General features: G+C 47.2%; 1 protein-coding gene and 1 long non-coding RNA gene across 3 annotated transcripts; one reads left to right on the forward strand and one right to left on the reverse strand.

Moving 5' to 3' along the window:
* Positions 1-323: 323 nt before the first annotated feature.
* LOC122398657 lies at positions 324-24004 on the reverse strand. The gene is made up of 3 exons (XR_006259210.1): positions 23866-24004; positions 20878-20995; positions 324-403 (listed from the first exon to the last, which is right to left on the reverse strand). It is a non-coding gene; the product is annotated as an uncharacterized LOC122398657 (long non-coding RNA).
* Positions 5495-20776, forward strand: LOC122398655 (transcription factor SOX-11-like). Of its 2 annotated transcripts, XM_043398731.1 has the most exons (3): positions 5495-5505; positions 10662-10874; positions 14977-20776. In XM_043398731.1, exons 2-3 carry the CDS (start codon positions 10770-10772, stop codon positions 16441-16443), a joined length of 1572 nt encoding a protein of 523 aa, XP_043254666.1. In that variant the 5' UTR covers positions 5495-5505; positions 10662-10769; the 3' UTR covers positions 16444-20776. The 2 variants fall into 2 exon arrangements, with proteins under 2 accessions (XP_043254666.1, XP_043254664.1); XM_043398729.1 differs by lacking the exon at positions 5495-5505 and having other exon boundaries at positions 9921-10874.
* Positions 24005-24803: the final 799 nt, after the last annotated feature.

Below are 24803 nucleotides of genomic sequence, written 5' to 3' on the forward strand. Positions count from 1 at the left end.
ACGATCCTCGTTTTCTCTTTAATTTCTCCTACGTCATTGTCCTCTCATAAGAGGCTCGCTTATGGCTCGCTTTTCGACCGGGTCGAAAGCGATATCAATTGTTAGGCGGTAAAACGAAATACCACCGTCGGTTTTATGGGATATTTGTCGAGTCGTAAACTAGAAATCAATCTGTAACGTACGATGCAGTCGTTGATTTATTTAGACAACGACGTTTTCGCCACCCTAGAAATCGATAGGGAACGGTACATTGTAATCTTCTTTTGTTCGCTACTTAATGGGGGAATTATTTTTAAACGTAAAACAATTATGAAAACCTCGTATACCATTGTGCACTCTTCCGTTTCAATTTTCCGGAGTTCCTTTCTCTCGAGCGAGTCAACGAACGCCAATGGACGACGACCTGAAAATAAGACAGTTGTCGGTACAAATTGGTACAAATAAGTATAATTGAATCGGTGCTCGTGTTGCAAATAATTTTATTTTTGAACGTTTTCCATCGTGAATGGAGTTTAGCGAAATCATGAAAAGCTCCGGTTCTCGGGAAGCAAGGAACCATCCCGATGTACCAAAGTTCCGCGTTCCCATGCGAGAACAGTTACACGCGCGAACCGTCGAAATCGTTTCCTTACGAAATCGGTTAACGGCGAAGTACCTTCTGCATATCGTAGTTAAATTCCCGGAGAAGGCACCCCCTTCGTCGAGGGACGTGAGTTGATACCACGATTTCCAAGGATACACCGTCGGGGAAGTTAATCGATGGCAAAGTTGAGAATCGCGTAAACGCTCCCCCGCATTACAGTTACGCGAGCGTATGGATTCGTGGTCAGAGAAAATCCAGACGTCCAAGGTTCAAAGTTCGAGGAGGATCGTTACGGTATCCACCCTTAATTTTGATTTTATTTTTTAGTGTACGTATGTATATTTTTATTCTCTCTTTAACAGGTTGTTTCAACACGAGTTAATAACACGGAAGCCTCTGTCGTAATTCCATCCTGCTGTCGACCGCGGAATCACCCCCTAAAGAAGGGGATTACCATAAGGAAGCGAACGTCGTGTGTATGCTCGAGTTCCGCTTTGGTGTTTTCGAGGTAACGCGGTGCGGTGCAGCCCGCGTCACATTCTCGTCTTGTAATTAGAATTTATCGTTTTTGTACTCGATCGAGCGTACGCGATCGTACGCGTTCGAAAGGAAGGGAAATCGAGTAGGTGAGCGTATCTCGTGGCTCGTAACTAACGTAAGAACTATACAATGATCTGGCCTGAGGCTGGACGACGGGAGCAGTAGGTGCAATCTGTGAACGAGCATGCACGGCACCTTTTTTAAATTACGACCCTTCCGCCTCGGGAAGTAGCGACGTTTTAACGGAATTCAAACTCGGTTTGTTCCGCGTCGAGGGAACTCGATTATCCGTTATCCGTTACTCGCCACGTAGGCGAGAATTAATGTTCGACGGACACCGACTAAACAATGCACCCTCTTGATAAAGTTTCGCGCGTACGGTAACGAGATCAATCGAGCGGACGCTGCAGCGTGTAAATTCTCGGGTCGAGCACGGATTTTACGCGTCGCGTGTTTCGCGGCTTTTTTATAATGGCTTCGTAACCTCGTTACGCGTTCTAATGTGCGAATAGAACGTGAATGGCGACGAAAGTTGTTTAAAAAAAAAGGGAGGACACCGTTCGAAGAAGTCTCGTTGCGCGGCGCGTCGAATGGCGCGCCTTTCTGCTCCGTCGGTAGAGCAGGGAACTACTGTATCGACTGTTGGGAAGCTGCATTAGAAATTTTATCTATGGAACTCTGATCAGAAAATCATGAAACTCGTTCGTCGAAGTATAGACGATATATACGAGTAGACTTTTCACCTTATGGACTTTCGCGGCCGAATCTGACTGACATACCGACCTGAAAATTCGGAGCTGATTTTAGCGGTCTCTTCTCATGGATGGCCGGACAGTTGAGAAACTATTCAATTAATTAGTATCGATAGGCAGGCAGCTATAGTGTGTGCGTAAATAGATGTGAGTCGACTATTTCTGAATCTGTCGGTAACGTTGCGAAAATTCATTTTCGTGTCAGGTAGATAAGGCAGTCACCTCGTCTGTGTGTTAACACATTACCGACCGATAGCCTATTAATCAACTGTTTTATCGGTCGACGTTTACCGACCGATAGCCGATTAATCAACCGCTACCGGTCGGTAAAGTGTTAATAATCTTGAAATCTTTAAATAATTTTAGTCGATTGGTTACTCCAATGAAATTAATCGATTGATGCTCAATTCTGGGCCGTTAAAACATACTAAAATTTCTGTAATTTCATTTTCTGTCTCGTTTCCTCTGGTGTTTATTTCTGAATCTGTTGGTAACGTTGCAAGTGACATGGCAATGGTAACGGGGCTCTAGAGCCCCATACAAATGGGCCGAAAAAATACATTGCGTAAAAAGGTCTACTCGTATATCTGGTCTGTGGTCGAAGATCTACGAATGGTCGAGGAAAGATATTTTTAATCCGACGAAATTACCAACAGAAAGTAAACAATGCACTTCTTCGAGGAAACGCACACGCGTATCGATTGCAGAGAAATGAATAGACCGTACAGAACCGACACGAGATGGTGCAAAGAACCCCCGAAACTCGAAATTAAAACATTAAAATACTCCGGATCCGTCCAGAAGTTGTGATTTGTTAATTTCGGGGAAACATTTCTAACCTCACATTATATTTTCGGAAAAGAATTTTTTTCTCGAAAATGCGTAGAATTTCGGGGGTATATGTATTCACCAAAAATGATTGTAATTGACCCCTGCAACCGAAAATAATTTTTCCAGAACGATTTGAAATTTTTTTTTCCATCGAAAAATTTCACACCTTCTCGAATTTTTTTCTAGAAAGTGGGTAAGATTTCGGGGGTACGTCTATTCACCAAAAATGATTGCAATTGATCGCCACAACCAAAAATAATTTTTCCAGAACGACTTGAAAATTTTTCTTTTTTGCCGAAAAATTTTCCGGTCGATGCAAGTTACGATCTTTCACTCTCGAAGTCCCTGTATTTTTTATATTATCTTGTTGTTACGTATTGTTAACACGTCGACTGCCACGTCAGTTCACCATAGTCAGAGATGTCCTTGACGTTTATTCAAATAACAATGCGATAAATAAAAATATTCATCGGTGTCATTTGCAAAGTTCTTTCGTCATAAACGATTTTAAAACACGTTGTAAGTTTTCGAGCGTTGCTCGCCAGTGATCGCCATGGGTAGTCGACGCGTTGGAAAATTCCACGTTTAGAAAAGTGTCCACTGAAAAGGAGCCTCCGAGAAAGGAGATACCTTTTTGTTTGGCGAATCCTTGTCGACGAGTACGCCGTTTAACGCGAAAAAAAAAAGGAAGGATTTCATCTGTATCGTGGTACCCGCAGCCAGAGCCCGCACTCGCGTACGTATCGACGGTACATCGATTCATCGAGCCTGGTTGCGTCGCGAGCCTCCCGCGATACGGGCGAGCGAAGGTTCAAGATCAACGATCGAACGGAAACTGTCTGGAAGATCGCGGGTCGAAACGCTCGGACAATTAGGGAAATCCGCGCGAAACTCACGGACGAACGACAATCACTCGTCGACGATGCTTCGTTGGAAGACCCCGGGGGCTCTCAGGTACATAGCCGCGTATTTCGAAGGTTTTGTTCGGTTTGTAGCGTCTCAAAGACGGCTCAAGGCGAGGCAACGCGTAACAGTAGAACCGATGTACGGTTATTCCCGCAGGTGTGCCCGTCGTTCTGCACCTGTCCGATCTTTCGGACAAACCAATAAAATGTACTTTCCATCCGGCTTCCTGTGCCTCGTCGCGAGGAAATCCCTCTTGTCTTCGATATTCTCGTGAATGATCGTCCTGGATACGAGAAAGGTGCGAACGCGAACAGGTGTTTCGACCTTCGAAAACCACGTCGAACGCGTAGTACCCTTCGCGAACGATACCAAAGTAATCGGAAATCGAGTGGACCGCAAAGTCAAAAATTAGAGACATTTTGCATCGGGGGCTGTTTTCTTCGATGAATCCAGGGAAAATCGAATCGATTTGTTACGTGTTTCGATACCGAACAAGCATTACGTATGCCCGCGATCGCGAACAGGTGTTTCGACCTTCGAAAACCACGTTATACACGTAGTACCCTTCGCGAATAACATCAAAGTAATGGGAAATTGACTGAACCGCAAAGTAAAAAATTAGAGACATTTTGCATCGGGGGCTGTTTTCCTCGATGAATCCAGGGAAATTCGAATCGATTTTTCACGCGTGTCGATACCGAACGGGCATTACGTATGCCCGCGATCGCACACTTATCGTTTAACCGGCCGATGGAATGTACCTGGAAACGGATATCGGTCCAGCTGTCCAGCAGCTGTGTACTTCACCTGTCGTCGGTGTGTACGCGCACGCGCGCGTGCACCAGTTGAACGTTTCGCGCTGGAGGTGGTGCGCGATCGAAAGGTGCGAGCTTCCCAGCCCTCTTTCCGTTTCCACGGCGCGAAAAAGGTTACCGATCCTGACGCGTTCGACTCTCGATTCGCGGCACGGGCATCGCGAGAGATGGATTCCGGGACAATTTGCAATCGCCACGGCGAGACGCGTGTTCCGTCACGGTGGAGGAGCCGAGGGACAATGATTTTACGTATCCGGTTATTTCTTCGCCGTCCACACAGACTTTGCACGAAAATTGCGCCGCCCGGGATTCACGAACACGATAACGATCTTTTATTTATTCGTCTCGAGTCGGAAGTCCAGTCCATTTATTCCGTATCATATTGAAACAAGCCTTACGCTTTCTTTTTTAGCGGATTGCTGTCGCGATTGTTTCGTAGGAGGGTAAAACTGGGGGTCTTTAACACGTTGACTGCCACACCAAAACCGTACAATTTTCTACGAGATCGAAACTTCGATTTTAAATAATTGTAAACTGCATAACTTATGCTTTCTTTTTTAGCGGATTGCTGGCTCGATTGTTTCGTAGGAGGGTAACTGGGGGTCTTTAACACGTCGACTGCCACACCAAAACCGTACAATTTTCTACAAGATCGAAACTTCGATTTGAAATAATTGTAAACTGCATAACTTAAAATTTGTCTTCCGTATTTATATTTTCGTAACCACGTTGAACTTCCTCCTATACAAGTTTATTTAACATTTCAAATTTCAATTTCAGAATGAATTGTTTTAGTTCCATAGTGGGAAAGTGTTGTCGCCCATATATGTGATGTGGCAGCCAAAGTGTTAATAAATAGATATTCGATCTCCGGCGCGAAACGAAACGAGAAGGCCACGATGGATGGATAGCGAAGACGGCTGTGGGCAGACGGGCAGGTAGTCGGAACGGTAGGCTGGTAGCTAAGTGGGTAGTAGGTAGGTGGGTAGGTAAAGTAGCTAGGTAAGTAAAGAACCAAAGCGAATACACGCTGGTTGGAAGAGAATTTTAGTGCTTTCGGGGTCCACGATCGGTTCCCGTGCTCGCCGCTAGAGGGACTGTTTCTCTCGCAAGCACTCGACTTTCTTTCCATCTTTCCATCTGAACCACAGCGAGTCTCCAGCAACTATTGCTCGAGAACATCTCGAAGAATGGAAGTTAACGTCGATGTATCGAGAGTTTGTTCATGGAATATCCGCCTGGGGATTCTCGCGTGTCGACGGTTGAGCAAAACGGATCGGAGAACGGAAGAAAACACCTGCTTCTGTTTCTCGGTTCGACCACATCCTTCCTCCGAGCAACGTCTCGCGTTGCGTGGCCCGTACGAAGGCGGCTTTCGTCGCTAGGAGCCTAACCGATACCGGCCAATACCGGTGGGCCTGTGTTCGGGAGGCCATACTTCGCGCGCGCGCCAACACAGCCAGAGGAGAATGTACGAGCGCGGGGCTCTTGGAAACCTTCGAGGTCGGATCGTTTTTCGTAAGGTTCTCACGGAACGGCGAACATCGTCCCGGCAGATTTTTCGAACGTCCTTACCGATCCTCGCGGCGCAAAACCGCGACCGGACCCAACGCCAGCCATTTCTCATCGATCCTGGCTGGCCCAAAATTATTTCTATTCGTTACAGTGCGCTGGATTTAAATTTAAAACGCAAGATTCGATCCTATATATCCGCACTATGTATGTGTATTATCTACTTAACGTTAAATACCTAATGTATCGAACGTTGCATAAATGTGGCCTGTTGGAATAAATAAATAATGAAATGATATTTATGAGTTCTGTGACTTCGCCCGTATCGTTCCTTCGTTGTGCGAATTAAAATTGCCACGGTATCTGCAATAGCGTATTTTTATCGCGTAAATATAACCGAGAAGCGAAACGCAACGCAAAAAGAAGGTCCGAGAGAGCGACGAAACCTTGCGTGGATGTATCGACTTGCCTCGATAAGAGATGTCGGGCGGCCTATCAAACGCGATACAAACAATATTTCCAAGACAGAAACCGAATCGCAACGTTAGCGGAGCTAATTCGTTGGGAAGATAACTTTTATCGCGGGTATAGAGAGCAAATTCTCCGCGGATTTCCTTGCTGCACCGTATCAGCAAAGCTGCTCGACGCGCAACAGAAAGGAATCGATTCCAAGGAACGAATAATTAATAATTAATACCCTTAGCGTTTTCTGTGAAAGGTGAAATATTACCACTGAATTTTTGTTTCGATCATTTCCTCGCCAACAGTGTCGAAATACTTCGCTAACCTCGCAACAAAGTTGCCAACGGATCCAACAAACATCTGGAAGTTTTGAAAGGCAAACACGGCTGGAAGGTGGCCATTTCGAGCACGCTGCCTATAAGGGTGTAGACATTTGTGTGAACCACGAAAATGGTCGCGACTCGAAGATAATGTTAAATAGGCCACGTTTTTATCCGAACCTCTTCCCTTGTTCTTACGCTCCCTGCACATCGGTGAATTAAGTAGCCGCATGCTACCAAACACCATGTAGATAAAAATCGATCGTTCCAGTCGACATTCCAGCGAAATTACTATAACTTCGATCACAACAATATCGTAACCTGAGTATCGATCCATTGCTACCATAATCTTATCGAGTTTATCGAAGCCAGACGTACACAATGCCTACGTAGTTCAAGGATACGAATGATCCGGAACATCGACACTTCCATTTTGTCCACGTGTGAATTCGTAAAATTAGTGTGCGTCGTTACGAAATTTGCATTACGAGAGAGAGTTCCCTCTGGCCAACTCGAACGGGAAGCGTGTCCGCTGCGGTTCGGTTACCATCGGTTAGTGTGCATACAGGGTGTTAAAAAAGAGTCCCAAGACCTGGATCTCCAAGCAAACCTGAACGTTTCGATCGTCGAGAATCGTTCGTGTTGGATTTCCTAACCGTCTCACGTTGCTACAAAAATCATCTCCGAGTAACGATTGTATATGTCTGAAGTTTTGGCCATGGGTTCTACGAACTCATGGTGTTTATTATAGAAAGATAAGAGTTCGTCGCTAGGGCGAACTGCACTTCACTCTCGCCTTTCTACCGCGGGTGAAGTCACAGTCTTGTAACGGATCTCTCAGAGATCAGAACCTTTTACGTATCATTTAACCCCTTAACGTTCATGCCCGAGTCTGACTGCTTTGAAAAACAATATTTGTTTAATCTAATGGTTTAAGGGATGATAATATTTGTTTTCCTTCAAATTATACGTTGGATACAACATTGTAATTAACAAAAACCACATTTTTAGAAACAAATCCAATAAAGGAAACTGATTATTCTTAATTAACCCGAAAAATATGAGCGTTGAGGGGTTAATAAAAAGTACATTCTACCAGTAATTATTGTCGTTTACACGTCTCATAGCCCTACTTTTTCCAATAGTTCGAGATTCTGTTTCCACGCCACCCTGTACGTGGTACGGTGGTAAGTAGAGTGAAAAGGAGCGGCGCCAGCGCGGGCACGTCGAAAGGTGGTACGTATGTGTTTTTTTGACGAAAAGGTGGCAAGTTTGTGGGCAGAAACAGCCGATTCCGAAGGGTTCGAAGGCGTCGGGAGAGCCTCGGTGAGAGTTTCGCCGGAGGAGAGAGTCTCGAGACTGGGAGAGTCGAGGCTCGGTACGCGTCTGCACGGCCCCCTGTTCGTTCCGGAGAGCGCACGGGAATTGCGCAACGATTCGTGCGACTCGCGCGATACGCTGACTCAGACGGGTGAAATGCAGCGCGGGTGTTCCGCAGCGGTGTTCCGCGATAGTCGTAGACCCGGAGCGCGCACGCGCGCCAACCGGTCGTTTCGCAACCTATCGCTAGTTGCAACGAGTGGGCGACCAATTTTTAAACCCCCCCCCTCCCTCTAGGAACGTCCGCGTTGTTCGCAGCACCGAGGACAGGGCCCCGCGAATCGAATCGCCGATACGCGATGTAAACTTTATCGTCCGATCCGGTCGGTTGCCACGATTCCACCCCCTATCGTACGCCACGGTAATGATTCTTAAGCGGCTCGATACAACGGAGACGAAATTCGACACCGACTGATATTTACACGCGACCTTATCGTCGAGCCTTTATCTTTTGCCAACGACGAACGACAAAAAAGGCTTTGTCCTTTACAGAAATTGTCACCCCGCCTTGTATATCGGGATCGAAGCGTTCGAAAATCGTAATCGCGAACGTTTCTCTAGCCAGGACTCGTCCAGCCGTCGGGTTACGTCCCGGGGCGTGTAACGATTGCGTCGTCGGAAATACTCTTCTTGTAAATACATCGACGACGAGCGTTTAGTATTCTCGTGTTGCAGGTAGCATCCGGTTAAGTGGCGACAGCCGCTCCCACCGATCGCGTGCAACGTTTACACCGTCGTCTCTGGCTCGATTCCATTTTGCTCCATCGCGCGGCAGTCCTTGAGAAACGGAGGATAGGTAAACCGATTTCGCTGACCGTGGCGATCGCGACGGTTCGCGATGTCGCCGCGCGGCCACGAGCAACGCGCCCGGGAGCTTTCGTCGAGGAAGTGTAGCAAAGTCAATTTCCATTGTTTTCCCGCGCGACAAAGTTTGACCAGACAGTTCGCGATACCGGGACCGGAAATCTTAATCGTATGCGAGTTTTCCGCGACGAAGATCGATCGATCGGCGTCGATCGTCTGCGAAATTATTCATCGAAAAACAAGCCGTTTCGATAACGCCGCGGGCAACAGATTGCGATTGGGATTATCGTGCAGACGATCGCGGAAACGATAAAATCCATCGTTGGATCGAGATACGGGGCTACGGATCCCAATGTCGTCTACGTTGCAATTTAACGGTGATAGCGGAGCGGAAAGGGAGCGTATGGTCGACCGGGGGGAACAGAGGGGACGAGGAGGGGGCAAGCTAAATGTGACCTTGAACGACTGCAGCAGCCTCGGGAGAAAACATTCCAGTTTGATACCGCCAGCGTCTGATCAGTGATGCGATTTTAAGGCTATAGTAGCCAAAGTAGCAGCGTGAAAAAAGTAACGAGGTTAGGTTTAAAGGCAATCCTCGTCCATGGTTCGTTTTAAGAACCTGAGATGGGCTTTGAAAGCTTTGATCGGGAATAACACCGAAAAAATGTCGAGTTTCCGCGCCTAGGATGTTGCATTTTTGCAAGCGGGGGTGTCGAGATGTAGCAACGCACGAAGTTACGGTTAAATCGGTGACCCGAAGGTCTTGCACTCTCCTTGTAAGTATATAATATAAAATAAACATAGGCATAAACGAGCGTACTTACCCGGAGCGTGTAAGAGGGGCGACCGAAGGAGGAAGAGAAAAGAGAGCAACAACGTCGAAGCTTTCAGGGTTAAAGAGGGACGAAAGAGTAGCCGCGGCGCGATTGGCTAGCGGGTCAGCGTGTTTACGCGAGATAGTGGGGATGCGTGGTGTCTCAGCTGAGCGGCAGTATAGAGGTAGCGGTCTAGCGAGAGGGCGAGTTAGTTGCGAATGAGCGCTCGTCGGGCGTGCGTCGTTACGTCGTCGACCGATAATGTCATCCCGTTGTCGACGATCAGATCGTGTCGGATCTTGAGAGTCTCGTGTGCACGCGATAAAAAAATACACACACGCATAGACGAGGTCAGGCCCGCCGTACGCTTCTAGCGATTTAGTTTTTCCGCACGCCTACCGCGCGACGTCGTGTTCGCTGCGTGAAGTAAAAGTGCGTGCGCGCGCGCCCGCGTTCTCTCTGTCGGAAGCACAGAAGGCAATCTCGTTTCGAGACGCACGCCGCGTTCCTTCGTCGTTGCTTCGATCGAGAAAGAAAAGAAAAGAAAAGAAAAGATAAAGAACAAACTGAGCGTGGCCGCGTTTCGCCGTGGATTGCGCGACTCTACGAAGAGCGTGCTCGATCGCGTGCTCGCGTACGTCGCGACTGTCAATGCCGTACCGTTGTTGTTATCGCGGTCGATGATCTACTGCCACTGCCATCCTTTTACGCTTCCTTCGGTTCTTTTTTCCCCCCGCTCTATCGACGGGGCGCGGGAACATTGAGGACGCTAACGGAAACAAATAGCACCCGACAGGCAAAAAAAAAAGGGGGATAGTGGAGAGAAGAAGAAGAAGCGAGAAACGATTGGAAAATACAATCTCGTCGAGTAATACCGGATTCGTGGAGGATATTGCTTCGCGAGAACGCGATCTCGATCGTCGAGGATCGAGGCACGCGAGAAGAATCGATTCCCCCCGAAAGTCCGCGGGATTCGTCAAAAAGTGTCAGTGTTGTACGATCGTTAAAAGTGAGGTGGCGAGGAATTTCCCGCAAACCTGGGCCCAAAAATGGTGCCGCAGCAGCAGGACAGTCCCTCGAGTTCGGGAATACCTATGTTTGGATCGTTGCTCGTGGATAAAAATTCAGCTACCCCGTACTCGGATGCCACCCAGGTAAATTGTATTTTTCGCGTCGAACGGCGCGCTCGATTATTTTAACGATATTTCGTCCCTTTCCTTCGACCTTCGACTAGAAAGGCCTACTCTGCGAACACGAACACGAGTACGCTACGCTGGTCGTTCCGCGTATGAAAAGTGCGACGATGGTGACTTGAACGCACGAATATTTTTTGGCGTCTTCGTCTCTCTTTTTTACACGTTCGAAATTTAAAATTCTTTCCTGTCTCTGTTTATGGTAAACACGATTGAGAACGGTCCCCTCGAGTGTACCAGAACTTCGTCCCGTCTCGTTTCTTCGAGACGACAACGCCACCGCCGTCGACGTGGTCGAACAACGACGCGACACCTACGATGCATCGCCCAGACGGAAAACAGTTCCGTGGACACAGTTGCGCGCGTGGCTGCAGAAATCGCGCGAAACGCAAACATCGTTAACACGTTTTAGTATTTTTCCTCTGTTCGCCATATACGAAAATACGCGTCGTTCGCGAAAGGTGCGTGTCCTCGACTGTGAGAAACGCAGCTCGCGCTCGCGCATCCCCGATAGACGCTTTACGAAGCCATGCCTTCGCCGACCTGTTTATTTTCGTAACGATGAAACGCCGTCGAACGGAAGAAGAGATTATTTTTGCCCTTGGTCCGTTATTCTTGGCTGTTTCGACTTTCGTTTACGTTCTTCTCGAGCCTTTTTTTCTCCCGCGTTCTTCCGCCGGTCGACGTCACCTTTTTTCCTCCCCCCCGGCGATCGAAACTTTTCCCCGTGGTTCTCGATAATATTTGCTTCACGAAAAACCACGGTCTTCTCTTTTTAATCGTCTCGAGACCGTCGAACCGCTCGTCCGACGCGCACCGTGTTTCCGCGCAATCTCGTTGACCGACTCGAGAAGGCATTTTATCGCCACGAAACGAAACTGTCGTAAACCGAGTTTCCTTAAACTATATAAGTATCGTTCCCCGAGGGAATAAAAACAATATAGCTAATTGTGCCATAAACGAGCATAGTTCATTCTACGATAAACGCTACGACCGTCGGTTTATGGTTCTCTCGAGTACCTGTAAATGTTCGCAACGGAAATAAATTTTAAAAGTGAAAAAAAAACGGAAAACGAAAATACTCGTATATAAAATCTTTAAGCAAGAAGAGGTTCGTTGAAAAGATGTCGAACCATCGAATTATTATCTTCTCTCCGATCGTTGGTGTCTCTTTGAACCGGATCGAACTTTGTCTTTGATTTCGCGAGGAACGTTTCGAACGAGCATCGTCTAATTTTTAGCGATCGTTCGGTTCTCGCGAGGTGTCAGACCGTTGGAATCGTAACGGTAAGTTGCTCTCGCTGCACGAAGGTCGAACGAAACGCGTTTTTTCGCAACGAACGCCGTTCGATTTCAGTCGTTTTCCGAGCAATGCGCGCTTTCTAGTCGGTGAATCGACGCGGTGCTTCGTTTCGTGCCTGTTACACTCGAGGGATGACACCGAACGCGGGTGAAAATCACTCTGTGCAAAGTTCGCGTCCAATTAGCGATCATCAAAACAAACGATAGCTATCGATTACCACGTTGAAAGATGTCTGGTTCATTCGATGTAATTTTTCAAATGTGAATAAACAGCCATGAAACGATATTAAATGTATTTAAATATATTGACCCTTCCGGTGATTTAAAATGACGGTTAAACGATAATAAGTCTGTCGATGTTTCGAAGAAAAATACTTTTCTTCATACAAAAATTGTAGCTTCGATTATTCTTATCGTAAAGATATTAAGATATTGTAAAAGCAATTAAGCAGACTTTGCGACTCTTCGATCGCCATTATCTCTCGCGATCTAATCGATCTATCTCGAAAAACTAAACACATAATTATTCCTGGTCGACGCAAGGAATACGTTGCACCGCTATGGTTATAAACGATTAAAAATATAAATGTTCCTGTCTCTGACGAATTGGTAATTAGAGAGCCGTTTAAACGCATAAATCTTTCAGCGTTGGTAACCCCCGGACAGACGTTCGTTATCCCAACAACAAAAACTATCATTTGCAACCCAACATACCGACCGGATACAAACTTTAAACAGGAAGCGTTGGTACAGAGCGCAAAATGTATTATAAAGTACGACGCTCGTTACGTTTCGAACGGAGACGGGCAAAATCTTCGCCCAGATAAAAGCCTCGAGAGACGAAAAAGAGATAAACAAGTTTTTATTCCGTCACCGGTTGTCTGAAACTCGTAACGATATTATATCTCGTACTGGACGAGGAAAAAGTTGTTTCCATAACTGTTCGATCGAATAAACATTGGAATAAAATCGTCGCACGTTCGTTTTTACGGGTGTCTCCATTTACGTTGCTTTCGACTGTTATTCGAATGAAATGTCTCCGATCTCGAACGACCAAAACGGGGAAAGACGTTTACGGTTTACGGTTTACGCGCGATTCTGCATCAGTATGAATCGCATTGTTCTCGTTGTCCGGTATTGCTGTCCTTGACGACGGAGTTGCGCATTCCACGGTCGGAACGCGACGTATTGCTGGATTCGCGACAGGAACGGTTGACGAGCACACATCGTCAGCTGATCGTTTGGCCGTGGAAACTTCGCCAAAGAGAGGGAGAACCGTTGCCGCGTCGAGCCGCGTTTTCTCTCCTACCACCTTTCCTCTTGTTCGGTTTATTTTCTCAGACTTTCGTTCGCACGCGATCCGCGACCGTAAATAAAAACCGATATTAGGTGTTTAAAAAAAAAAATACGGCGGTTATTCAAACGACCGGAGAAAAACGAGGGGGTCAAAGGCTGCGTCGGAATAAAGACGAGGGACGGTGGAAGCGGATACGAGGGTTGCGTCGAAGCTGGTAGGAAGTCGCAGCTGCGAATCGAGAAAGAAATATCCGTCGATCGGTGACGGTCAGAATGATGATACTAACGTACAAATTACTAAAATACGCCTATTTGCTTAGATAACGATATAACGTGGGAATGGACGAGCGAAAGAAAATAAATGAGAAGTTGCAAAAAAGTCGCCCAGCGAGTAGTGAGAGAGAGAGAGAATTATTTGGCTAATTATTTCTAAATAATTAATTCGTGCCTCGATACCCATCCACGAGGGATTTGGTACAAATAATTCCTACAATACTGTTTACATTTTGATGGGAATAATTCTGTCTAAATATCAAAGTTGGAAAATTGAATTTTGCTTTTCGAGTTTATCGAACGGAAACGATGATCGATAGCGTCCCGCGAGAACGTTCAACGGCTATCAAGGTCGAATAGATCGTTGGGAACGAAAACTAGCTGGTCGGATCGCCGTTGGGAAGACGAACGAGCTCGACGGGTTTCCAGGGGCGATTCGTTCTCGACGTCGATCGAGCGTCTCGCCACGCGTTCCAGATGGTCGTCGCCGTCGTCGCACCTTCGTAACCTACATCCAGCCTTTCGATTTCCACTCGAGTGCGTGTCGAGTAATCGACGATATCTAAAAGTATAATGGGTAGAGCGCGCGAGCGTTCGGTGCGTGCTATCTGCATCTCGACGCATACCGCCGTCTAATAAGCAACGCAAATTGCAATCGCTCTCGGCGCAATAACTTTATGCGCGTGCACGCGTTCTCTCTCTCTCTCTCTCCCTCCCTCTTCTTTCGTGCTCGATCATCGAAACTCTCTCGTGTTATTTCTTATCGCGCAAGGGCGAGGACGCGTCTCTTTATACAGGGTGGTCGGGCCACGTCTGGACAAAATTTCAAGAGTACCAATTTGTTGATTTTCAAATATCTTATGAGGAGATTGTAGAGGGCAACATAAGACGAAAATCAAGAATACCGATTTGTTGATCGAGGCTTCGTTAGAAAGTTATTTACGTTTAAAGTTTCGATAGTGTGCGCGCACAGATTGCCGTTCTACAGGCGAAAATTTAAACGTTGATAACTTTTTAACGAAGCCTCGATCGACAAATTGGTATTCTTGATTTTCGTCTTATTTTGCCCTCTGGAATCTCCTATTAAAGTTTTTCGTGAATCGTGGAAAGGTAACCCGTGCCCTGTTGTCGTACTGGCCGAAAAAAATGATTGAACAACGATGATTCGATGGTTTGGTTTGTTCTGTTTCAGACGAAGAAGAACAACCCGAACCACATAAAGAGGCCAATGAACGCGTTTATGGTGTGGTCGCAGATCGAGCGTAGAAAAATATGCGAGATCCAGCCGGACATGCACAACGCGGAGATCAGCAAGCGTCTGGGTAGACGGTGGAAGACGCTGGACGAGGCGGAGAGGAGACCGTTCATCGAGGAGGCAGAGAGACTCAGGCAATTGCACATGATGGAGTATCCCGATTACAAGTACCGGCCGAGGAAAAAGACCTCGAAGCCGACCGCGTCCGCGAGTCCGAAGGCGAAAGACGGCGGCAAGAAGCCGAGGAAATCGTCGACGTCGGTGGGAACCGTCGGTCCAGGATCGGCGAAGGGTCAGTCGCGAAACGACACGAACAACAATATGCAAACGAGCATCGGCGTGGTCGGCGGAACGGTGAAGCGATTGCAGCCTCAGTCAAGCAGTAGCAAGCCAGTCTCGCGACTCAAGGTCAGACTGGCGCTCGACAAGCGACCACCGCTCGATTACACTCCCGCCCCGCCGATCGTCACCGCCAAGATACCCAGCAGTCCTTCCTGCGTTACGCCGGATTCCCCGGAATCCGCCAGTTTTTACGAGGACAATTTCCTCGAATGCGGCTCGTCCGTGAGGTTGCCCGCGGCAGCCACCGCCACCACTTCCTCCTCCTCCTCCTCCTCTTCCACCTCCTCTTCCACCTCCTCCTCCACCTCCTCCTCCACCTCATCGTCCGTAACAATGAGCAGCGGCAAGATCAAGCGAGAAGCCAACTTGGAGATGGACTACGAGACGACCTTCGAACCAAAGGACCGGCTCTTGTCCTCGGTCGGTCCCGTTGGCTCGAGCCTCGCCACTAACGCTACCGTTACCTTTCCCGCGTCCGTCGAAGACATGGGTCTGATTTCGGAGAGGAGTTTCCGCGCTCGGACGTCGTGTCACCTCGAACGACGATCGAGTTTCATGGTGAAGGAGGAGCCGGCCGACGTGGACACCGAAATGGACGCGGAGTCGGAAGCGATGTCGCCGGCGGCGCTCAACGACTCGGACCGTGCATCATCGAGCTCCGCGTCCCTCTCGACAGCCACCACCACGATCCCCACCGTCTCCTCGATCGCGTCCTCGGCCCTGGTATCGACGAACACGCCGACGACGAGGACCGACGCTCTGTCCAACGTCGTGTCCAGCAACGACGCCGCCTCCATCGCGGCCGCCGCCGCCGCGATCGTCAAGCTCGAGGAATCCGCGAACAACCCCAGCCTCGCGGACCTCTACTCCCTCACGGACCTCTTGCAAATACAACCGTCCGATTTCAAGATCGATCTGGACATGGAAACGATCACCACCGACCTGGACACCTTCGAGACCGCCAGCTCCAGCAGCGGATCGCACTTTGAGTTCTCCTGCACGCCCGATGTCACGGACATGCTGTCCACCATCGGGGTCGGGAACGACTGGGTCAGCTTTTAAAGAGAACGAGCCACATAGACACGCGTGTTTCTCCTCGGCGGAGTCAATTCGCGAGGCGACCAAAGCGATTATCGAGGCCGTCTGCAAGTTTAAACTAATAATTATTTCAAGATTTACGCGATCCTCCGTTGGGGGTTCATTATTTTTTAAACGCTTCGTAGGAAAGTTGATTTCTATTTACCAATTTCAGATCGAGAGTCTATTTCTTTGCTTTGGTCGCGTCGCGCGAATCAATTCTGAGATGGAAACTCTTCTTGTTGCTCGTTAACCCCCCCAGGCCCCCCCGTGAGTCTTCGTAAAACCCACTGTCGTCGACTCGCGCATCGATACGAGCCTTTTTGTACATCTATTGTAGCATATTAGGATTAGGATACTTTTTTTACTCAGCGGCAAATGTTAACCCACGAGGATCGTTGCGATCGAGAGGTAAACAGGGGGAGGGCCCCCTCAGTGGCGGTGTAGCGGCGGAATTCGGGGGACTCGACGATTCGTTCTTCGATGTGTATATCGGTAGATGCATGTGTAGTAATATATACATATACATACATACACACATTTATATAGTATATATATATAATACATTTAAACAAAAAAAAAAAAAAACCCTCCGCGTAGCGACGAAGACTATCGGGACCTCGTTGAATCTTTTGGCATCTTTGCTCGCGACGAAATACGGTGTTCCCCGCTCGCTTGCAACGGAAACGGTGTTACATCCGGGGGATGGTACTTCTTTTTTTCGTATGCATCGAACTATATTTTTTCCCCCCCGTTTCGTTCGGTTTGGTGAAATTTACATTTTTCTATTTATCGTCGTATCCGTCGTCGCGAGAATGTTACCAATTGCAATTTGTAATTAAAAATAGAACGGGAACACGATGATAGATACGCGAATGTCGATTTCTCGGACAAAGTGAATCGCCCCGGTTTACGGACATATTTTTTTGACACGATCGAAAATTCCGAGTATTATTTTTGTTGCCTACATTGTGATATGAGAAGTAGAGCATTTCGTTGGGAAGGGGGGGCAAATATCTTTTTACTTTTTTTGATAAAACTGATAGTTTACTTTATATTTAAATTGTTAAGGAACGAAACGCCATTGTCCAACTGTTCGACCACGGGTGCCAGGCTATGCACAGTGGGCCCAGTTACATGAGAGAGTGGCCAAGAGTAAGAAAATGCATGATTCGTAATAAATTTCTCTCGGGTTGCTCGAGGTCGATGATTACGAAATTCGATATCAACATGGTAATATTTTAAGTTTTGTTATTATTATTAATAGGGGAAGAACCTTTAGTACGATATTAATATTTTTATTTTCCGATCTGCCATGTTGGATCAGTCGTTTCGAATTTCGTAATCGCCGACTGGAAGGTATTATTTTTTTCATATTCGTTTTCGCAGTTGATCGAAATACGCGGTATAAATCCTATCGTTGTTGTTCGATATTTGAAAATCCGTAAAATGGCGCGCGTGGACTATAAAGTACGCTGCGTTTGGAATACAATGAGTCATCACTGTCGCCTCCATAGGCAGTGAATTATAAGAGAACGAGTAAACGGTAATTTGTATACAAAAGAAACGTATATTTGTATACAGTCCTTGCGAATAACTTTCATTTTTGCGAAATTTTTTTGTTACAACGTTGACTTGCACACGCGACTTTTGGCCACCGTTTCAATATTTTTAATCCCACTGTGCAGCGTAACTCGAAATCAAACAGAATTGTTTATAACATTTTGACGACTCAATCGCCAGAATCTATATACCGATTTCACATTTGAACTTTTGTCGGGGACGCTATCTTTATTTATTTGCGATTACGTTTCGCATTATCGCGTACGAAATAACGATCGGTGTGTCGGTCGACGCAGATAAATTTAATGCACATAGTTTATCGAAAGTGACAAAAACAATGCTTTTTTTATCGAACTTGTTATCAAGGGGATTTCTACGCAATAACCGTAGCGATGGTAAAGATTATTCGAAAAATTCAACCGTGTTGCTTGTTCGTTGCTCGTAAGCGGGGAAATGCCGTGTCGGTGATGGACGAAGGTAAAAGCGTAACCGACGAACCGAGCAGAAAACGGAAAGGGAACGATAAACGCGCGGATCGAGACCGAAAAAACTATGCTTATTTCGGTCCCTCGATCGCGTGTCGATCCATGGAGAACAACAACGAGTTATCGATGCAAGCGACGACGCGTTTCCGTTTTCGTGCTCGTTCCGCTGGATCGCCACGATCTCTTTCTCTTTCGCACGACGAACGCTGGAACGAACGTCTTCGAATATATCAAACGTTTGATCTCATATTCCCTTTACCTTTAAACTAGCGCTTATTCGTAACGTATAACGTTTGCCTGTGCGACGACGCGGTGTCAATTTCGTTTCTTCGCCAAGCTACAAAATCTTTTTCGCGACGTTCCACCCGCCCTCCCCCTTTTTCTTCCCCCTCCCTAGAGTGCTTTCGTCGACACGGTAAAAAAGAAAAGAACCAAGGACGGACTAAAGTTTTTTGTTTCGATGAAAATTTCGTCCCTGTCCCTGGTTCGAGAAGCCATACGGTGCGTCGCGCACACTGCCAATTAAACTCTTCGAGTCGCTGTCGTTCTTTCGTTCCGACCGTTCTCCTACTTATCGTTAGCCCAAAAACGCGTTCAACTGCCAAACGGACGGGGTTCAAGCTCAGCCTCGTCCCACGATGATCGCCCATGGTTTTGCTCACCGTGTCGACGGCCAAAAAGCTTTCGAACAGTAACGGAACAGTTCTTGGGTAGTTGCTCGAATCGGCGAACGAGGAACCGGAAGTAAAGGACGGGCGAATTTACGAGCTCGACCGCGAGTAAAAAAAAAAATTGACAACCGAGAATTGTATATCTCGAGTAACGGCAGCACGAACGCGACAATACTTTCGACGAGACGAGGTAAATCCGTGTCTCGTCGTGACGAACAAACACGTAGAACCAAAGTAGGAAACCCCCTTCTCCCCCACCCCCTCCCCCCTCCTCCTTACGACTTATAGGCTGTGAATATTTTTTGATCGAAGGATGCCCGACGATGGATCGATTTCCGGGATTATTCGGAAGAGTCGAGCTCACGTCGAAACAAAACCCGTAAATGGAAGATGAAGAGAGAGAGAGAGAGAGGTTTTCGCGTAGAGAGGAGAGCATATGGGGAAAAATAAAATGCGTCGCGCTTTAATCGTTCGAGCAACGAGAGACTCCTGCGAATATTGCCCCGAATTCCAATCGGATCAGCATTTAGGGACCGCGACCGGAAAGGAGACCCATTCGCCAACGAGTTTCCGACTAAATTCCTGCTGCTCAAGTATCCGAATGTGCCTCTGGTGCCGCGTGGCTTTTCAACGGGGCGTAAAAGAGAGAGAGAGAGAGATTATTAGAGTGTTTTGCGGGTCGAGGAGCCGAAAAGTCACGAGCCAGAGATAATCGTGCATTCGTAATCTTTCGATAGGTAGAAATAAACGAAACACACCAAAGTGCAATACTACGCGGTATACGTGTAATCTGTAAATGCCAACGACCGAAAAGTATAAACGGCTAAGCGGTTCAATCGAGATACGCGCGTGAAAAGAAGGGACGCAAAGATTATAATGCTAAATACCGATCTCAATCCGAAATATAATAACACTATTTTTTCAAACGGTGATCGACGGTTGATGTGTATGTGTACGTATATTACATTGTAACGCGAAAGAGTCTTGTAGAAAATGCCAAACGATCGTTGGGCAATATTTTTCCACGAATGTAGTTACACGATGCATTTAGTCGGACGTGTGTGCGTTCCGTTCGTAATCGATGGAATTCACGGTCGGGGTGGATGTTTATTCGTCGAACGAATCTAACAAAATTTTTTGTTTTTTTTTTTTCTTATTCTTTGCTCGCGAATAAAATTCCCCCGACTCTGGACGACGGATACCAACGAGAGGGGCGAGGTTTGCGTACGCGGTTGCGTGTTTTTTCGATTCGACGCGATTCGATTTCGTTCGTTGATTCTCGCTTGACACGCATTACGACCACGATACGCATTATTTTCTTAGCGTTTCGAGCGAAAGAATACGCATCCCCCCCCACGCGCGTACGCGCGCATCCAATCTAAACGAAAGATAAGCGTTCAAAGTTTACTGCTCGGCAGCGAACGATTACGTGTCCGAGTTATATCTCGTAGGTTTAAGTTTTCATTATACACGATAGTGGAGAATTTACTTGCGCCAACAACTAACTTTATACACGTAACGACTGTACATTTGTATCTAGCCCTTTGTTTATAATACTTATTACCTTGTTATCAAGTATTCAATTTATATAATTTTTTTATCGAACTTATTAAAAAATATTTAAAAACGACCAGACCACTTCTATTCATTTCATCGTATTCTATCCTCCCGATATCCATATAATAATAGATTTTACATACATATGGGTTTGGTTCCTGTTGCGTACGAATACAGGCGATTCCCGCTTCTCCCAGATGGCCAAGTGCATCGTGTTTACGTTTTTAAATCTATCGTGAGACATCTACGTGGCCCGTGTTTCTGGAAAAAGAAACCATGGGAATTCCTGGAAGATCTGCTCGAGGAGAACGACGAGGAAGACTCGGATCGTCAGGTATGGGTTACGATCTACGGGTTTGATCCGCGTTAGGTCGCGAAGTTTAGCGTCAGGCGGAAACAAAGAAACGAGCGTGGAAAGATGGGAACCCAGTACGAAGGAACGAGTTGGGTTTACGACGTCCGACTTAAAATCGTCCGCGTGATTCATAGCGTTCGTCGCGCGGTGCCGGTCGAGCAAGATCGTTCTCTCTCTCCGGCGACCGGTTTTGGCAGCAGCCTGTAATACACGTGTTTCCAATAATCTTTTATCGGCAAATAAATCAGTCCCGGCCTTATCGCGAGATTATGATGTTTGCACGCGTCGAAACGCGCGATTCGTCGACCGAATGTGCTTTTCACGCGTCATCCGTCGTCGACCTTTGCTCCCTCCGTTTTTCCCTCCAGAGGCGTTCTGTGTGGTCGATCCGAGCCGAAACTTTTACTTCTCGTATTTTGCATCATACCTTTTCGAAAACTACACCAACGCGTTTCTGGGATCCCCCCGATTAAAACGAGCCCAAACACCGTATGAATCCGATCAACTTTAACCAACTCGACATATATAGTACCAATACATAACCGATTCGTAAAGTAGTTTGATACACGTCGTGTTTGGATTCGTTTTAACCGGAAGAACCTGGAGAACGCGTTGGTACCATTTTCAAAAACCTCGTGCAAGTTAAGCGCGCGGAGACCATAGGTGGAGCCAGCGGAGGACTGTGTTTACATTGTAACCTGGACTTGTGGGCGGTGCCGTGCACTCCGTCGCCCTTCGCGGTACCCCGCATAGTTTTTTCTCTTCGGAACATAATAATATCGGTTCGTTCGTCCCCGCGGTTCTCGCGTCCCGAGTCGCGAACAAAACGGCTGACGTCGTCCCGACCGCCAAACCGGCCAGCGAAAAAACGAAAAGACCGCGGTTCTCGTTCGCCGAGTCCCGCGAGTCTCTCGGCCTCGAGCGTTCCACGAACGGGGATCGTTGTTCGCGAGAGGAAATGCCGAGTCGCGTTGAACCCAGCCGCGAGATTCGAACTCAGGACCTTGGACTAACCATTGACCTCGATAGCTATACGCTACCTCGTGGTATGCAGCCACCAGCATCCCCTACCCGCGCGCTGCAACCTCCGCGCTCGAACGATCGCGCTCCGCGAGCCATCCGTCCGCCGCCGTTTCGCCGTTTCCACGCGACATCGATCCTTTTCGAATATCCACGCGGTGGCCGCGGTTCTAACGATCGCGGACCGCCTCGCATCGAGACTGACCAGCGCAACGTTCGCGTCACGGACGCCGCTAGCCAAACGAAAAAGAACGAAGGACGTACGACGGTTTCGTGTGTCCGTCGATACGCGCCGCGAAATCTTTATTCGACGAAAGGTGTGCAAGGTGCAATACCGGAGACAACGTACACGGATCTATCGTGAAAAAAGAAATTTAATCTTGGATGTTTTTGAGAAAAAACCGACGCAGATAAGACCAATTTCGTGATAATGTCTGCGAACGTGGACACAACAATTCCAAACGGAACTCATCGCTCTATCGCTTCTAGATATAATATCTATCAGGCATTAAGAAATACCGTAAAAATAAATTATTCGCGAACGCTGTTATTGTCCGCGGACGACAACAAGGAAAATCTATGTTCGGTTATTTTGTTCAAAGGCGGGATAGTTCGGGCTCGTCGTATTCCGAATTTATTTTTATACGTATTCGCGACGCATTAACGCCACTTATCGAGGAGGTGCCACTGTCAGGTGGTACGGTTTTCGAGAAACAAACAACGCTTAAAAATAACAGGCACGAGACGGGGGATACAGGTTCGGAAAATTTAGCTCCACGAATTCGAGATTTCCGAAACGGTTTTGGATCCACGGAGGTAAACTCGGTCCGTTCACCGCTGCGTCACGCGATCGCGTTCGGACGGAGACGAAGCGATGACTTCGAACGAGACTCGGCGCGGGCTGTGTGGGGGAGGGGGGGGAGTGAGGGAGGGAAGTGGATCCTCGATGCGGGACGAAGGACGAACCAGTAAAAATACCCGTGGAAAAAAATTGCTCCATGAAGCGCGCAACCAGTTTAACGGTGATTTGGCACGCGACGCAGCCAGAATCTCGTGACCCTCGAGTCTCGACTCTTTCTCTCGCGAGCGAACGCTTTCGAAGACACTTCGTAGCGTTAAAAACTTGGAGACCATTTCGAAGACGAGCTTCGAACGGACCGTCGTTAGCTGCGGATCGTTGTGGAAAGGAAAAAAAAAAAGAGAAAAGAACGAACGGTTGCCGCTAACCGAGAAGACGAGGACGGGAGGCGGTATTGAGTTGGTTAGAGGTTGTGGAAGGCGGGGGGGCGGGGGTGGCGTGGGGGGAGGGGGGAACGTGGACACACTCGCGCGATGTAAACAGTGCGCGGTTGTTGGCAGCCCTGCTGTCGGCCGGGTGCAACGCCACCGCGGACCTTGAGCGATTATTTTACGACGAAACTCGGCTCGGTCGGTGGCGCGCGAGCGCACGCTGCCACGCTTCGCGTGCATTTCTCTGGAGCGTACCGACGCTTTACCCTCTCGAAACGGGGAACGTTTCCAACGGGAACCGACATACAACCGGCACGAGTAAAGAACGAGAAAGATCGCGATAGACAGGTGCAAAACTATGCTAATGACGATAGTAATAATAATAATGACTTCATTATACCGCACAGGAAGAAAAATACATGCACCGGGCGTGAAGAGTATTCGCGGAACGAGCGACTCGATAGAAAAGTTTCGACGGTATTCAAAGTCGGTGGATTCGTGGGGGAGTATTCTGTATCGTACGCACCGTTTCCATCGATTACATTGCTCGATCGTGTAGCTTCGTTGTCCCTTCGTCGGAGGAACTTTCTATCCTTATTCAGCGATGATTCTAAACGTCTCCTAACCTTAACCGTAACCTCGTTAACCAAGACGAACTAAAGTAACCCAGAGTGACTCATTAGAGAATGGCGCCCAAGACGCACGGCGGACGGAATACCTCAAAAGTCAAAAGTATACACGATGTCGTTAAAAATTATATTTCGCGTTTACAATTAGCAAAGCAATACCAAAATGTGCCATGATTATTATTTAAATGTAACATTATTTACCGACGAGTATAAATTTCGATTATTTTGGAAAAAGTGAATATCGCGTATTCATTTTTGACTCTCGTTGTAAGGGCATACCTAACCAAACACGATACGTTAGCTGGTACGTTCCATACTGAGATATGCATGCTAAATTTACAGTAATGACTCCTAAAATTATGTTTCTGGTAAATAAATAGAACAAACGATCGTTTAGGTGACAGTAATTGGATCTTTTCCTCTATCCCGTTTAATCTTCGACCGTTGGGAACGTTTCGCTTCTTTGCCAACGTGTCCTTGTTTCTGTTCGTCGCTTGTAACGAGCTAAGTCGTTAGTTTCAATCAAAAGCAAATCGTGGAAAATTTTGTTTGTACGACCACCGGTGGCCTTGAAGATGGACTTCATATAACAAGTAATTGAATTCGTTTTTAAAGCGGATATCGTCTACGGACAAACAAAATGTACGATTCCATTTGAGAAAACAAATTTGACCTTCGTACATCTTTTACAAGTACTCTTACGAAAAAGCTAATCGTATCAAATTATGTCCTCCTCGAAACCATTCGACTCTTATCTGAAACGTTTTTCGGTATTATCAAAAAACAAGTGAGATATTTCAGGTGATAATGTTAGACAATACGCTCTGATATTGGT

This window comes from Colletes gigas, unplaced genomic scaffold, assembly GCF_013123115.1.
Source record: "Colletes gigas isolate AHSC1104 unplaced genomic scaffold, ASM1312311v1 Colletes_gigas_Sc00012, whole genome shotgun sequence".
In the NCBI taxonomy this organism is placed as follows: domain Eukaryota; kingdom Metazoa; phylum Arthropoda; class Insecta; order Hymenoptera; family Colletidae; genus Colletes; species Colletes gigas.

Bases quoted from the DNA above. Each gene is read 5' to 3' on its own strand.
- LOC122398655 (XM_043398731.1), top strand. From the start codon at position 10,770: ATGGTGCCGCAGCAGCAGGACAGTCCCTCGAGTTCGGGAATACCTATG. The intron at 10,875-14,976 runs GTAAATTGTATT...GTTCTGTTTCAG, and splicing joins CGTACTCGGATGCCACCCAG to ACGAAGAAGAACAACCCGAA.